The 18,037-nt window shown below is 32.3% G+C and overlaps 1 protein-coding gene across 1 annotated transcript in view; it reads right to left on the bottom strand.

The window, feature by feature from the left end:
* Positions 1–732: 732 nt before the first annotated feature.
* Positions 733–18,037, bottom strand: part of LOC129220436 (rho guanine nucleotide exchange factor 38-like) — a gene marked incomplete at its 5' end in the record, with an annotated part of 44,826 nt that continues 27,521 nt past the window's right edge. Inside the window, 4 exons of the mRNA XM_054854860.1 lie at positions 733–924; positions 5,396–6,021; positions 13,385–13,565; positions 16,970–17,176. Of these exons, the coding sequence (XP_054710835.1) occupies positions 733–924; positions 5,396–6,021; positions 13,385–13,565; positions 16,970–17,176 (1,206 nt within the window). The remainder of the gene's footprint in view (positions 925–5,395; positions 6,022–13,384; positions 13,566–16,969; positions 17,177–18,037) is intronic.

Raw genomic sequence — 18,037 nt, 5'->3', positions numbered from 1 at the left:
AAAATGTAAAATGAAATATTAGATATAAATAATGACAGAAACCTTAATAATAATGTACAGAAATAAAGAATTATTTGAAGATACATTTACTGTTTTGAAGATTTTAGTTAGTGCTAATTGAAAATATCGGATATACATATATATATATATATATATATATATATATATATATATATATATATATATATATATATATATATATATATCAAAATATCGGATATACATATATATATATATATATATCAAAATATCGGATATTTTCGAAAATATCATGATATTTTCGAACCCTGGTATTATAGAAGACATTGGAACATTCAATAAATTAAAAATAAGGGACAGGGCCTTACTATTATCAAAACACCTTACTATTTTCAAAATGTATTTGCCTTACTATTTTCAAAACACATTTTTAAGATCTGAATGTAGAGGTCACTCGCAGATTTTTAGAATGTGCAGTTCAAATATTATTGCTATTATTATTTCAAAACATAAATACAATTTTTGGCAATGCAATAGTATATGTATCTTTTTATTACTTCATACATATATGCTTGACTGGTTTATATGTCTGAGTAAAAGTGAAATAAGATGCTTCAAAAACTAATTATAGGTTAGTAGCCTGAACATATTTTTAAAAATGTTGATTATCATTCAATATTAATAAAAATCCAAAAAGGTGTACAAACAACAAAATAAAAACGATAATAATAATAACAAAAAAACAACAATAATTCAAACATCTTTCAAATATTTGTTCAAGTATGCACCAGGAACATATCCTTTGTTACCATGACGATCCTCAATAAACCACCATTCCGAGTTACTGTTCAGGTCACATTTGTGAAGCACTAAAACTACTTGTCCTTTATAGAGAGGTTGTTGATTAGGCCCAGTGGGAGAAAAATCGTACATAGCATAGTAGTACTGAAATTTAAAAAAATATCATACATAAAAATATACAAAAGCAATGAGCTAAACGTAAATTTGATGTAATGTAGGGTGGTGCGAAGAACAAAAGCCACTCAAGAAAACTAATTTTAAAACTAGAAGTAAATAAATTATTTGTAAAATTTCAGAAAATAGAAAATATTTTTAAAAAAAGTGATGCAGGGGAAAAAAGAAAAACTGCAAAAAAAAAAAAAAAATTAACAGGAAAACTTTTTTTCACAACAAATAATCAAAAAATTAAACACTTCTTCCATGGTAATCCTTGGAAAAAGCAATTAACCAAAGATAAATATCTTGTAGAAATTTCCTTTATGAAATTTTTTATCACCACATTTTTGTTATTCAAATTATTCCCTAAAATAGCATAGGCATACAGGGGAGGGGGTTCAGGGTGCCCCAGGAATTACTTGATCCGAGAGACCGATACAGTAAAACCTGTCTACAACGATACTGTTGGGACCTAAAAAAAATATCGTAATCGACAGGTTATCATTTTAGACAGTTTGATTATTCATGCTGACATTTTGCTGGGGACAAAAAAAAAATATATTGTTATAGACAGGTTATCATTGTAGACAGTATCGTTATACACAGGATTCACTGTATTATCCTTATTTTGACTTATTTAAGTAATGGGGTTGTTTCCTTCAGTCAAAAGTAGTACTTTTTGTCACTGAAATTGATAGAATAAGCAAAAAAAAAAAAAAATAAATAAAATAAAAATAAATAAATAAAAAAAAATAAAAAAATAAATTTAAAAAAAAATGAATAATAATAACATGGACCCAGAAAATACTTTCTTTTTCCCAACAGTTATTTTTTAATTAATTTTTTTTAAACCTCCGATTTTTCAAACAAGGCGTGGTCTTGATGACGTCACAAATGATGCTCTTTGGTGCCTCTTTCCAGGGGTGTAGCTAAGGGGGGGCTTTGGGGACGAAAAGTTAGTCTCAAAAAAAAGAGAAAAAGAAGAGAGAAGAGAAAGAAAAAAAAAAAAGAAGAAAAGGAAAAAATCCCAAGCAATTATATATATATATATATATATATATATATATATATATATATATATATATATATATATATATATATATATATATATATATATATATATATATATATATATATACATATATATATACATATATATTATATATATATATATATATATATGTATATATATATGTATATATATATATATATATATATATATATATATATATATATATATAATATATATATGTATATATATATATATATATATATATATATATAATATATATATGTATATATATATACATATATATATATATACACATATATGTATATATATATATATATATATATATATATATATATATATATATATATATATATATATATATTATATATATATATGTATATATATATATATATATATAAGAAGTAACCCCCCCCCGAAAGTCGGGTCTAGCTACGCCACTGCCTCTTTCTACAGCGTTTCCACGTTATGATAATCAAGAAGCGAATTACAATTGCGCTCTACGCTTGCTATCAACCCTATCGTTGCCAATACACGTGAGTAAAGATGGGAATTGAATATTTTGCACTGTGAATGGCAACGCCGAATGGCGTTTCATCATTTGTGATGTCATCGGTAGAAGCGTAAACATTGAAAGCGCGTCGATTTAAGTAATTTTTTAAAAATATTAAACTTAAACAAATTATTTTAGAAATGGTCAGATCCTATGTTTTTAAGCGTGCTCTTTCAGAAAAAAATGCTTTTAAAATTTTGGAAACGATCCCATTATAAAATGTCGATAACTGTATCATTATCCTAGAAAATGATCCTTGGGGGGGGGGGGCGGGAATCAAGAAAAAGTTGAGATAACTGTTTTTTGCGTGCGAGTATATTCATCAAGGCTATGGAGTAGGAGGGAAAATGTTTGACTCCAGGAATTTTATAGCTTTCAACTCTTATTTCCTACTTTAGCCTGACTCCGACTTCATGACTTTAACTCGGACACTGCAGCCATGGCAGAAATGCAGCCTCAAAAGGAAAATGACCAACTTCGACTTTTAGAATTTTAAAACCTTCGACTTCTAACTCCTTTTCCCCAAAATCGGCTTGACTCAAACTTCGCAGCTCTAATATATATGTGCATAGATATCCATGAGAAAATGCTAACTTTATCTGAAAGACTAAACACAGGTAGAGATACAAAAATAAATTGTGATCCTAATGAGGTTACGAACTCTTGTATTTGAAGGACTACGGGGAAGAACGATCAAAGTTCATTTTTCTAAAAAACTCTGGTTAACCTATGGGAACATGTAGATTATTACCAGGGGGTGATTGTGAGTTCATCAAAAAATACCTGAAAGTTTCAAAGCGAGAATGGGGGGGGGGTATTCTTTGGCCCCTATTACTTAAGTGCACCTTTGCCATAGTTTCAAATAGTTCAATAGCCAGAGTCAAAATATTGTGTGTACATTTGATTAAAATTTAAATGGGTTACAAAGTTAATTTTGAGCTGGTGTTATACAAAATTATCTTGACATTTGTCCATCTTAAGGGATAGGTGTCCATCTCAAGGCTCTTGCAGGTATATTTGATGAGTATTATATAATTTTTAAAAAATTGCGGAGGTAGGGAGATAAAAGCATAACAAAAAAAAAAACATAATTCCGGTATTTTCGGACATAAAAATACCGGGAATACGTCCGAAAATACCGGAAATTCGGTAAAATACCGGAACACAATCACCCCTGTTATTACAAACAGTATTCAAGAGAAATATTATTCAGGCAAGAAACATCATAGTGAGTGAGTTTTAACAGGGAAGAACGAGGCTAACTCGGAAAAGATTCGAGGTTTCAAGCTTAAAAACGCACTTAGAAAAATTTGAGCATGGTGGACTATGATCATTATTCCCCGCAGCCTTTCATGTCATTTAGAAACCTGTTAAATTGACCACCCTTTATAAGTTGACCACTATTGTAAGGCAAAAAATTAGTCATATGAATCACATTTATCAACCTCCATAAGTTGACCACCTGTCTAAGTTGGCCACTAAACTACTGCACTGCAGGTGGTCAACTTACAGAAGTTTCACTGTATTCAAAAAAATACAATGATAATCTTCTTTGTTGTGTCAAAACTAGAAAAAACGAGCTGATGTGTGCATCACATGACTTCCTTCTACTCCAATTTAATGTCATTTCCCCATTAATGGTATTTTTAATGTGATTCAACAATTGACTCTCTAGGTATCACCAACAGTGGCCAAATTAAAACCAGATTTTAAAAAAAAATTGCCAAATTTGTCGCCAAGTTGGCGAAAAAACTTGGCGACCAAAAGACTGGCGATAAATCACCAAGTGTCCGTCAAATTATAACACAACTTGAGTTTACATCGAAATTAACAATGATTTCCCCATTATTGCAATTTTAATGTGATTCAATAGTTTACTTTCTAAATATCACCAACTGTGGCCAAACTGAAACCAAATCAAAAAAAAAAAAAAGCCAAATTTGTCGCCAAGTTGGCGAAAAAACTTGGTGACCAAAAGACTGACGATATATCGCCTAATGTCCGCCAAATTATAACACCACTTGAGTTTACATCGAAATTAACAATGATTTCCCCCAAAAAAGGGCAAGACCCCTTCAGAAACACCCGATTGCAACCAAAAGGGGAGGTGCACAACTAGACCCCACTTGGACTTTACGTACCAAATTTTAACTTTCTAGGACATACCGTTCTTGAGTTATGCGACATTCATACGCACGTACGCACATACATACATACGTACATACAGACGTCACGAGAAAGCTCGTTGTAATTAACTCGGGAATCATCATTATGGATATTTCACATGTCCAGGGGCGTAGCTAAGGGGGGGGTTTTGGGGACAAACCCCCCCCCCCCGAAAAGTTAGTCCCAAAAAAAAAGGAGAAAAAGAAGAGAGAAGAGAAAGAAAAAAAAAGAAGAAAAGGAAAAAATTCCAACATATATATATATATATATATATATATATATATATATATATATAAAAGAAGTAACCCCCCCCGAAAGTCGGGCCTAGCTACGCCACTGCACATGTCTATACGTTCTTAGGCACTTATCCACGTGTGGTCGGGTCGAAAAAAAAACTCAACATTCATTCGGCAGTGAGTAAAATGGAAATTAAGGTAGATTTTTGGGTGAAATTTTTTTTGCGAATACAATACTTCCTTTTTTGTAAAAGGAAGTGAAAAGAGGGCAGTAGCGTACATAGACTTCAGTGCGTCTCCCCCCCCCCCCATAAGATTTTTTTAAAAGAATTTAAACAAGTGTTATTTTTTCAGAGGACGCATGCTCACACCTCTTGCGCCTTCCTTCACACCTGGGGGTTCTATGTACGCAACCGGGTGTGGGGGGGGGGAGGGGGGCTTCAGGAAGATAGAAAAGTCTTAATTTCTACTTACCTCACCAGAACCCACACCCGCATCTTCCTGTGGAACTTCATCATACGTTATGTCCGGCACATCTTCATACCGATGAGAACCGTACAAGCAGTTCAAATTGTCCGGCACATTGTCATAAACCTCTGGCAACTTACCGGTAGAATACGGGTCGAACTCATCGAGAATGTTCGGGTCTCTCGACGAATTCTTATCAGTATCACAAGTCCTCGCACTCTGCTCCCGAGGATCTGCGCTTTCGTTTATTTCCTCGTACCTATGCATGGGTTCGTTATTGTCGTTCTTGGACAAACTGAAGTTCTTTGCTGACACTGCACTAGCGTTCTGCTGAGGGTTTGAGGCGGCATTTTGGGTAGTGGGAGGATAGCGGGAGGGGGCAACCACTCTCAGGGAAGAAGCTATCGTGGGCGCTGGTCGAATGGGTTGGACTACGTTTGTCTGTTTGGGTTGGGTCTTCGCTTCCGGATTTTTTTTCTGCGGCAGTGAATATAGTTTTTGGACGTCTTTCGAGCCGCTAGCGGCTGCCGAGGTTGAGTTTATATTTGAGCAGAATTTTGAATCGTCGGTCGGGCTAGAGGGATCCGGAATATGTTTTATCAAGCACTTGGCGGGAACAAATCCTTTTGAATCTGAAATAAATACAGAAAAAAAATAATAGTTTAAAAAACTAAAAAAACACGCTTTCGTAGCAAAATGAACTAAAAAGTGAAAAATAATCTTTGGATGATAGTAGTTGACCAATCACTTAATTTCAATGTAATACAAAAAAGCGTGGGGGGCTTCTTATCAGTTGTCATGAATTTCTTCCATTTGTTGTCCAAGCAAAAATGTAAATAGACAGCCCCCCACGCTTTTTTGTATTACATTGAAATTAAGTGATTGGTCAACTACTATCATCCAAAGATTATTTTTCACTTTTTAGTTCATTTTGCTACGAAAGCGTGCTTTTTTAGTTTTTTAAACTATTATTTTATTTTACTTTGAAAATTTGAGATGCATTTGAATAAAAGTTTTGTTCAACAATGGTCTGATCAGCAATGAATTTCCAATTGAAGGCTCACCTAAATTTTGGCATGAAATTAGTTAAAAACAATTATATTTCATGTTCTAATTACCTTGGAACATTGGAACAAATTTTGTCTGATGCAGAAAAATTAAAGGTTTTTGTAGATATTTTAAAATAATTTTTGCTAGCATTTTTTGATGTATTTTTTAAAATTTTTCATTTTTTACATTGTTGGATTTATGCCAAAATATTGATTAAAATTGGAGGAAACTAACAATTAAAAGAGTTAATTAATTAATTCGATTATAGAATATTGCATTGTCATCGGGTCTGAGGTCGCGTGCCAAATTTCAAAAGAATCCGATCGCAGGAAGTGGGCGAAATTTGAGCTGCAAGATTCCGTTACAAGATACATACATACATACATACATACATACATACATACATACATACATACATACATACATACAGGTGAAGCTAATAAAAGCGTGTTATAAAATAAGACTTGGAATCAAAGGACAGTGAAGCACGGTTTATACGTTTTTCAAATTGGTCCCCGTAGAGTTTAATACACATTAACCTACCGTATTACCCCACCAGGGTTCGAAAATATCATGATATTTTGATATATATCGGATTTTTTGATATCTATCCGATATTTTCAATCAGCACAAACTAGCCTTCAAAATAGCAGATACATCCTCAAATCAATCTTTATTTTCTTACATTATAATTACAATATGTAAACTTAAAATTAATATTTCTCTCATTATTTATATCTAATATTTCATTTTACATTTTTATCAATTTTAATGGAGTTCATTTATCATGAGCTGTTTTACTCATTTTTCTTCTGTTAGCTACTTTTACGTTTATATGATTCAGAAATAAATAATATGTATTACTCGGTGCACAGTCCTAAGACATTTTCTTTTTTTTCTGAGCAATGTTTAATAGTTAATCAGGCACTTTTAATATTAATTAAGATAGTTATTTTACTATTAATTTTATGAATATAAAATACAAGTAAAAATGGAACATTATATTACTTCGTTATATTAATGATGTATTTATACATCATAAAAATACAGTGCATAACTTTTTGGTTATTTTAAATAAGAAATAAACAATATTACTATGATTAATATACTTTTTATATTGAAAATACCATAGATGAAAAAATAAATATCAAAAATATCAAAATATCATGATATTTTCAAAATAAATATTGGATATATATCATGATATATATCGGCAAACCCTGTATCCTGCATTAACCAGCATGCCCCAAAATTCTGGGATCACCCGATTTTCAATAATACCTGCCTGGTCCTTTCCGGCATGCCATAAAAAATCAAGGTCAGGAAAAATAAAAATAATACTGTAAAAAATATATGTTCAGCTAAAAATAAATATAAGTTTTATAAATATCTTATTAGTATTAATAAACAGTTTAATTTTGTAGAAATATTTACTAACAATGTCATTTCTAATTTTAACAAGAGAAATATTGTTTAATAACAAATAATTTTATAAAAATTAAATTAAAACTAAGTTAGCGGCATTAAAGCAGTAAGTTACCACCTTTAAACCAGTGCTAAAGAATTTACTGTAGCTATTAAATAAATAAAAAGTAAACTTACCTCACTAAAAGGAACTTAAAATAATTTACTTAAAAAAATTATGAACAAATCACATTAACGGCGATTGCTTCCGGATTGTTTATTTTATTGGCATATAAGTAAATACAGTGAAACCTCCGAATAGCGGACAGTCAAGGGACCAGAAGTTTTGTCCGTTATTGGGAGGTGTCCGCTATTAGGAGGAACTACTTAATTTACCTTTTTCAAAGTGGGCTGTTGTTCCTTTTGTAGAGCACAATCGAAACAATTGCGAAAGGTTTACTACATTTTACGTCAAGTGTAATTAATCTGTTTTTTCTTAATAAAGGTATACTGACAGCACACACTTGTCTTAAAAAGCATTTAATCAATTAAAGCAATCAGTTAAAACAGTTTGACATCTCTTTTTTTGCATTACCAACGGCGGCGATTCAGCGGAGCAACCCCCTCCCCCCCACACACACTTTTTATGGTTATCACTATTGCATGATTGACAGTTGGCAATATGACCTTGAATATGGGCAAATCTTTTTCATGTCTAAAAATTAAACAACCCAACGAAACCACGGCGCCATAAAGCCGACTACTACCGGCGCCGATCTGCTCAATTGCATTTCCTGAGAGCCCCAGTTAGAAAAAACGCTCAGTTTCTTCTTTTTTATCGTAACTTTTGAATAGTTATTGTGTATAAAATTCATTAAAATCTTAAGAAAAACGTACGTTAATTGTTAGACTGACATCAGTTTTCACTTATCTGCTTCAATACTCTTAAAACTAGCCGTTACAAAATTATGACTTTTATTTTCTTTTTCATTTTTTGCTGCCCGCAAAAAGTACCATGCCTTTTAGTTCTTTTTTTTTCTGCCTCCAACTTTTAAGCCCCAATCGCTGCCTCTGCCCTTTCCCACCCTTTTAATTCCAAGAAACAGTGATATGGAAATGACGGGGGTGGGGGGGGGAATATCAGTTGTGGAGGATGAAAAGCTTTGTAAGGCAAGCAATTACTAAGATATTCTGTGAAAAGAAAAAAAAAACCGGAAGCGCTACGATCGCAAGGAAATTTTTTTGTGAAATAACTGTCCGTTATTCGGAGTGTCCGTTATTCAGAGTGAATTACATGGAATGGCCTATATTGAGGGACTGGGACTTGCAAAAATGTCCGTTAATTAGAGGTGTCCGTTATTCGGGAGTGTCCGTTATGGGAGGTTTCACTGTACATTAAAAACCATAAATAACAAGCGCATACTGTCTGAACATCTATTACATGGAAAGGCTAATATCTGGTTTATAGGCGGAAATGGACATATCTATTAGTTTATAGGGCTGTTAGTTGGTTTGTTTCAGATGTGCACTTTTGCCTCTCTATTATTTAGCCTTAGTTTTGCAAAAATGAAAATTTGCTCACAGCAGCATATTTTAAATTTAAAGTATAGTCGATCTATATTCTCACCACAAAAATTTATTGATTTATTTATTCACAACCAAGTTTTGAGCTTACCATTTTGCTTTTACGTTCCTGAACGAAATGAAAATATTTTCTTTTCTTTTTGTTGTTCCCATGGTAACTATTGTTGTTTTTCCTTATTTTATTTTTGAGAATGCAATAAATGAATAAGGCACTAGTGACAGCATAAAAAGCGTGCATAAGAATCCCATCGTTATTTTCCTTTCTCCCCTGCTACATTCATTCAGATGGAATCGTCTTTACTTGGCAGATTGCCAAATTACATACAATCCGTGGTCAAACAGTATTTATGCGATACACATTTTTTTAAAAAGAAGTTTACTTTCAGGATTTATTTATTTTTCCTCTGAGTGGTTTGCTTTCTATTTGGAACTGAATGGGGAAATTTACTTTTGTTTGTTGCAAAATAAACCTCAAATTATCCGGCATGCCAGAAAATTCGAATTCCCCGGCATGCTGTTCAATCTCACTTTTTTCCGGCATGGCGGATAATGCAGAGTAATACAGTATACATATCATATGTTTTTTCATACAGTCTTTTCAAAAACTTATAAACTGTGCTTCACTGTAGTTTTAAGGCATGCATGCAAAACTTACAAACAATCTGAAAAATACCTCAATTTATAAATTTGCTTGGATTTGATTTTTAAACTAACTGCAGATCATTGAGTTGGTCAAGTTCAAAACACACAGGATTATGCATTTACTGTTTCAAGGTTAGACAATTATTATGAGAAATTTTTAAAATAATTAATGTATAATGGAAGTCTGGATTCAAAAACTAGTGAATGGAAATGCTTAGAAACGACATGTAAGCAATTTAGCACCAAGTAGGAGAAGCTTCTTTGTATAGCATCACATTTTACTGCATCATTCAAATTGAAAAAAAAAAAAGTTTGAAGGAGACTTTCCTACTCTTATTGCGTGAATACTTTCTTTCACTTAATGATACAAAAAAAAAAAAAAAACATACATATTGCTAAATGGCATAGAGCCTTGGACCCAGGGTTCGAATATATCATATTTTTGAAAATATTAAAAATATCGGATATTTTGATATCTATCCGATATTTTCAATCAGCACGAACTAAAGTCTTCAAAATAGTAAATGCATCCTCAAATCACTCTTTATTTTCTTATATTGTTATTACAATACCTAGACTGAAAACTAAGGTTATTTTGTATCTAATATTTCATTTTACATTTTTATCAATTTTAATGGAGTTCATTTAGCCTTAGCTGTTTTACTCATTTTTCTTCTGTTAACTACTTTTACACAGTTATAAGATTCAGAAATAAAAAATATGCATTAGTCGGTGCAGTCATATAAGACATTTTCTTTTTTTTCGGACCAACATTTAATATTTAATTAGGCACTTTTAATATGAATTAAGATAGTTATTTTACTAGTAATTTTATGTTGTGAATATAAAATAAAAAAGGAATATTATGCTACTTTGCTGGATGTATTAATACATCATAAAAATATATGGCTCAGTCGGTAAGGCGCCAGTTCTGTAACCGAAAGGTTTCGGGTTCGATCCCGGAGGAAAGAATCGATGCTTTCAGCAATTATCAGATGGTTAACTAGAGAAAATATTATTTTATTTGTATTTTTGGCTTACTGGTAGGAAGCAAAGAGTAGTTGTGAGAGGAAATCATTCTAATTGGAGTGATGTTTTAAGTGGGGTTCCTCAGGGATCAGTTTTAGGGCCTCTTTTGTTTATTATATTTATGAATGACATCAATGAAAATATTTCTGGAAGCATGAATTGTTTCGCTGACGATGTAAAAGTTATGGGGATTGTTGAAAATGAAGAACAAGTAAAACAGCTGCAAGAGGATTTAGATCACATTACTGAGTGGGCAGATAAATGGGGTATGGCAGTTAATGTAGGGAAATGTCAAGTGCTACACTTAGGTCATGGAAATAAGCGTATGAGATATCGTTTACAGGGTTCAGTCATAAATCAGGCAGAAAATGTAATGGATCTGGGTGTCTGTATAAATCAGGACTTCAAGTTTAGTCAACAGTGCAGTATTGCTAGTAACAAAGCCAACAAAATGCTTGGGTTCATCAATAGATCTATTTCAAACAAATCTAAGAAAGTTCTTCTGCCTTTATATAGGAGTTTAGTAAGACCTCATTTGGAGTATGCTGTTCAGTTTTGGTCGCCTTATCTGAAGAAAGATATTTTCGTATTGGAAAGGGTTCAAAGAAGGGTAACTAAATTAGTAAGGGGACTCTCAGATTTAGATTATGATACCAGACTTGATAGGCTTAACATGTATAGCCTGGAGCAAAGGAGAGTCAGAGGGGACATGATTCAGTTATTTAAATTTATCAAAATGAAAGATGTAAATGGATTAAATTTTTGCGGGGAAAGCAGGACAAGGGGTCATTGTTTTAAGCTATTTAAATCTCAGGCTAACTTGGAAATCAGGAAAAACTACTACTTTAGCAGGGTCGTGGGCACTTGGAATAGCTTACCGGAAGAGGCGGTAATGAGCAAGGGAGTGGATAGCTTTAAGAGGGCCATTGATTTTCATTGGGGACTAATTAATTGACTAGGACCAGCCTAGCTGGGCCCAGAGCCTGTTGCTGGTCGTCACATTTGTATTTGTATTTGTATTTGTTGTATTTATAACTTTTTGATTATTTTTAATGATAATTGAACAATATTACTATGATTAATGTAATTTTTATACTGAAAATACCCCATAGTTCCAAAAATAAATATTGAAAATATGAAATTATCATGATGATTTCAAAAGAAATATCGGATATACATTGGCGAACTCTGCTTGGACCAAAATTAAGACTGGTGTTTAAAGCCCACATATTGTTCCTGCAATTCCCAGAATTAATCCATTATATTTCCTCCTCTGCTTTTTAAGAATATTAAAGTACTGGGAAATTACTGAAAAATATTTTTGGAGTTTTAATATGTGCACCACAGAGTCTACAGTCAGGGCTGACAGGTGTTCATGTCAGGCTTGTCAGAAACTTGGTGCAAGGCCCTCGAGAGGGGTCCAGCAAACGAACTGACAAGGGTCTTGCCTTTGCTCTCGGGCATTTGCAACTAAAAGAATGTCACAAGAAGCCAGTACAGTCTAACTGAAAAAAAAAAAAAAAAAAAACTTGCCTTCATGGGTTTGAAAATATCATAATACTTTCAAAAATATCGAAAATATATGATATTTTGATATACATTGGATATTTTGATATCTATCCGATATTTTCAATCAGCACAAACTAGTCTTCAAAATAGTAGATACATCCTCAAATCTCACACACTCTTTATTTTCTCATATTATTACAATACATGAATTTAAAATAAAAGTTTCTTTCATCATTTATATCTAATATTTCATTTTACATTTCTATCAATTTTAATGAAGTTAATCCAGCAATAGCTGTTTTACTCATTTTTCCTCTAATAGCTAGTTTTACAGTTATATGATTCATAAATAAATAATATGCATTACTCGGTTGTATAGTCATGAGACATTTTCTTTTTTTCTGACCAAAGTTAAATATTTAATTTACATTACTCATAATTTTATGAATATGAAATACAAGTGAAAGTGGAATATTATATCACTTTGTTTTTTTTAAATGATGTATTAATACATCACAAAAATATAGTACATAGCTTTTTGGTTATTTTTAATAATAAATGAGCATTATATTACTACGTTTAATATAATTTTTATATTGAAGATATGGTAGTTGAAAAAAAAAATCAAAAAAATCAAAATATCATGATATTTTCAAAATAAATATCGGGTATATATCGTGATATAGATCATGATATACATATCCACCGATATATATCGGCGAACCTTTCCAACTTCAGAAGAAAAACTTCCAACAGAATATAAGAGAACTAACTCACCTCCGTCATCGACAAACCATCGTAATCTATTCCCCATTGGATCCTGCTGTTTGATCACCCCGACGAGATTTCCCTTCTTCAAAGAGATGTCCATAATGTCAGCAGCTTCAAAATTTTCGCATGCAGTGTAAAGGGCTGTATGAGGGAATGCAGATTTGACGGCCGCTTTTTGACTAGAGGTCTGAAAGGAAAAGTTTCGTTAATGTTGCAGGAAAAAGCAAATGTGACAAAAAGAAATACTACGGTACAACCTTCATAGCAACATCTTTTTAATTTCCACACATCATAATGTTAGTAGTATCTACAAATGTCCCTCAATGACACATAGTTCCAAAAATTTTTCTATTTACCTAAACAACTCCCTGAGTTTGCAGAGCTGCATTGGAGGGTATACAAGATATACGGAGTATACCTTTCAGTTTCTTTTGAAACATAGTGTATACGTTACCATTAAAGTATAAAATGCAGTTATTTTACATAGAATGCCTAGTTATTCCATGAAATAACTGACTGTGTCCGTTAAAGTGTGTAATATGTTATTAATTTGACACTTTAACTAGTTATTCAATGAAATAACTAGGTATTCTATAAATTAACTAATGAGAGACAGTTAAAAGTGTAAAATAAACAATTTATCTGAAATGAAATAATGAGAGGTATTCTATAAATAAACTAATGATAGACAATTAAAATGAAAAAGAAGCAGGTTATCTAATTTATGCAGCGTATAAATGGTATTTATGGACACGTACCATAAAATCATTTGTTACAACAAGGATTACTAAAATGACACTTGGAATTACAAAGAACATTATTTCTAAAAGAAAAACATTTTTTGCTGACACACTGGGTTTTACACGAACATTTTGGGGGTAACAAAGGGGTGGTAGGAAAATGTATCTGTCGTGCAAGATATATGATACAGGTTATTTTACACTTTAACGGGCTGCAGATTGTTATTCTATGAAATGACTAGTTAAACCATGAAATACAAGAGAGATTTACACTTTAACGGACACGATCAGTTATTCCATGAAATAACTAGGTTTTCTATGAAATAACGGATTTCATATTTTAATGGTAACATTTATACCATCTGTTTTTTAATGAATTTGATAGTTCATATTTTACCTAGTGACTTTTTAAAAATAGCAACTTAAAACAAAAATATCGTCCAGCAATATTTGAGAGAGATAAATATTTATTTTTATAATTTAATTCTTATAACACATTTTTCATCATATGTTTATAAGTTTATCATAGTTCATAGACAAGTATGCATCCTGCCCTGCTAACGAGGTGTACCTAGGTTGTTCAATAAAGACTGATCATAATTTTTTGTTGGTAAACAATAAATCAATTTACAAAAAACTAATAATGTCATGGAATAAATAAGGAATAGCCAGAGCAAGTTTAAAGGTCATGATGTCATTAATATGATTTTAGCACCCATCCAAGTACATGTAGTTTCATTTCCACCTACGGAAAAATGGAAGTTGCTAACTAGTTGCTAATGTTATGCACATTAGCTACCAGTTTGTTTCGCACTCTTGGCTTCCTTAAGAGGTTTTCCATCTCCAGCTCAGTCACTTTCCTATGCCGGGCTGATGAGTGCTAATAAGCACGAAACTGCAGTCCTCGGCTGGAAATGACTGAGCTGACGGTGTATTTCATGTAAACAATATGCTGTACTAAAGTTTTGCTTTTACCTAAAAGAAATTAGCAACTGAAGCTACAAGAAGCTTATAGGGAGTCTGTTCTTCCTTACAGTACAATTGGAATATGGTTCAAAATGTCTATAAAGATGGAGAGAATCAATTCCAGAGGGGGGGTGGATCCGGCACTCAAGTAACTTCTCTAACGGAAGTAAACATCAACACCACTGCAGTGGCAGTGAGAGAAGATCTTCAAACCACAGTACACATTTTTCCAATGTTGTTATTGACTATCTTCCAAAAAAAAACAACGTTACATGTGTAAGTACCTCATCCTCCACATAGCCCTCATTTAGACCCCTAAGATTTTGTTCTTCTTCCAAATTTAATGAACAACTCTGGGACGGCATTTCCCATCTTCAGAGATAGTGGTGAAAGTTTTGGAGATAATTTTAAAGGATCTATCTAAAAATGTATTACAGCACGAGTTTGAAGATTGGAAAAAAAAAAGATTGGAACAAGCAGGGTTGGCAAAAAAAAAAGTTTAAAAAAAAGGGTTTTTTTTAAAAAAAAGTCCATGGACCCAGGGTTTTTTAAATAAAAATCCCCCCCAAAAAACCAACTAAAGCTGGGTTTTTTAAAAGAAATGTGGGTTTTTTTGTCTTTTTTTGGGGAAAATGTAGGGTAATTGTAGCATATTGTAGCGTAAGTATATGGTCAAAGCACAAAAATTGTCTTCGGGTAAAAAAAAGCTGGAAAATTCAGAGTTTTCTGAAGAAAGGTATAAAAGACGACGAAACCCAAGAATGGTGAAGTTTCAGATTTTTTAGTTTCCATGATTACCAACAGTTAAGGTAAAATTACTTCTCGAGTGAGAAAATCTTTTGTTCGTTTTTAATTACAACATTTTTTTTTTTTTTTTTGCATTTCACTTTATTGTATTTCATTTTGTTATGCAAAACTACTGTAGAACCTCAAGTAGTTTAAGTCTCTTTTCGCTGAATTCCAGCTTAATCAACACATTTCTTTGAATTTTATGCTGCCTGTTTTTTTATTTTTGTGTACAAATGAAAATACTGTACATCCTATTCTGTTTTCTTTCCGACCGTTTGTAAAACCTGTTAATTTCTAAAAAATATATCTTGCTTATTTGAGATTTGTGACACGTTGGTTTGCAGAAAATAATTCGCATGAAAGCCTTTTAGCTAGAGTAGTTTCCTCTGTACAATCTACAAATATTGAGAAAATGAGACAGGACTTAGTCAAGATAATTTGAGTTATTTATTGACCAGTTAAAGATAAAAGTTAAATATATATTTTTTAAATCTTTGAAGTATTTTTTAAATGTAGTTAAGAGTTAAGAAATACTATTAAAGTTCAAAATTCATTTTTTATGTCCATTGTCTGTGGTGAATAACAAATAAAAAAGAAGTTTAAATTGTGAAAGTATGTTTAAATTAAATAATTTTTTCAAAAACTTCTCAGAAAATTTTAAAAAACCCAAAAGTGGACTAAATAATGGGGTTTTTTAAATGGTTTTTTTTCAAAAAAAAAACCCATTGGGTCAAAGCTGGCCACCCTGGAAACAAGTCTATTGGAAATAATGGGGACTATATTTTCAAAAAGACCATCACCACTTGGAGGATTAGTGCAGATAATGTTTTAAAATTAATTTATGGTCATTCTGAATTTCACAGCCCTTGTATTTTCAAAAGAATAAAAAATTTTATCACCCATTACTTATAGTTTAGTTACAGACTAAACTATAAGTAATGGGTGATAAAAAAAATTATTTACAGTTCACTTTACAGTTCACTAAAAAGTTTCATCATATAATCTATTATTATTATTTTGTATTTACAGTAATAAATCTTCAGCTACTTCTGAGGACTACAGTGCAGCACATTTGCATAGAGAACCAGAACAGTACCTGTGACTTTAGGATAGGATTCACTCCCCCGAAGCTCAACCTGCTGCCTCTTGGCGAAGAATTCCTCTTCAGAGTGTCTGTTTTGATGCACGTTTGAAGGGGTTTCTGAGCAAGGGAAATTTGGCACAGATCATCAGTTACAAGAGTATGCTTCACTTGAAAGGTCTCCAAAATGCTCGTATTTCTGTTTCCTAAAAGCAAAGGCAGCTGAAAAGAGAAAAATATTTATTTGTGCGAACATTCATTATAGAATGTTCCAAAGAAATACAGCAGACCCTCATTATAGGCGGGTTTATTTTAAGTGGTTTCGATTACTTGCAGTTTAAGATTTGACACGTTTATTTTATTTTATGCGGATGAGTTTCGGTTTTACGCGGATGCGGCAATGCAAACAGATAACATTTTCCTCTCTTTCAAAATCCAAACTCCTAAAAATTGCAGATTACGCGTAATCAACTGCATTTTGGAGTGCTAATAATCGAGCTTGTGCCCCTGGAGACATTTTATGCGATGGGTTCCAGAGCTCTTTCCAGAAGTAAAGTTATTAAACTCAGTTCAGAAATCACTGGAAGCAGAACTTTTAGGAGTAACAAAGGAGGTCAAAACCAACGAGGATACCGACGTCGATGACACAGACCCAAAAACGTTCACATTGAAAATTTTGAGCCATTCCTAGACAATAGAAATGATCTTTCTGATTTGTTAGTGAAGGAAGATTCTGTCATGGAAATGATCATGGATGCGTTAATGCTCTGCAAAGAATGACAGAGAAAAGTTTTTAATGACTGCCAAAAGACTATCATAGCCAGCTCTTCTTTATAAACAGAACAGGAAATTAGTTTATGTTTTCTTTATGCATGTTGTGCATAAAAATCGATATAAGTACACATTAAACTTATTATACAATTAGTCATCACCAGAATGAAGTATATTTTATCTAAGGAACCTAACACCTATTTTAACACTATTATTAGGTCTCAATTTAGGTGCTAATATTCGAGCTTGGGCCACTGGAGACACTTTATGCGACTGGTTCCAGAGCTTTTTCCAGAAGTAAAGTTATTAAAC

Source organism: Uloborus diversus, chromosome 1, assembly GCF_026930045.1.
Source record: "Uloborus diversus isolate 005 chromosome 1, Udiv.v.3.1, whole genome shotgun sequence".
Lineage (NCBI taxonomy): Eukaryota > Metazoa > Arthropoda > Arachnida > Araneae > Uloboridae > Uloborus > Uloborus diversus.
The sequence above is the reverse complement of the archived record's forward strand: the minus strand, read 5'-3'. Positions and strand labels throughout refer to the sequence as shown.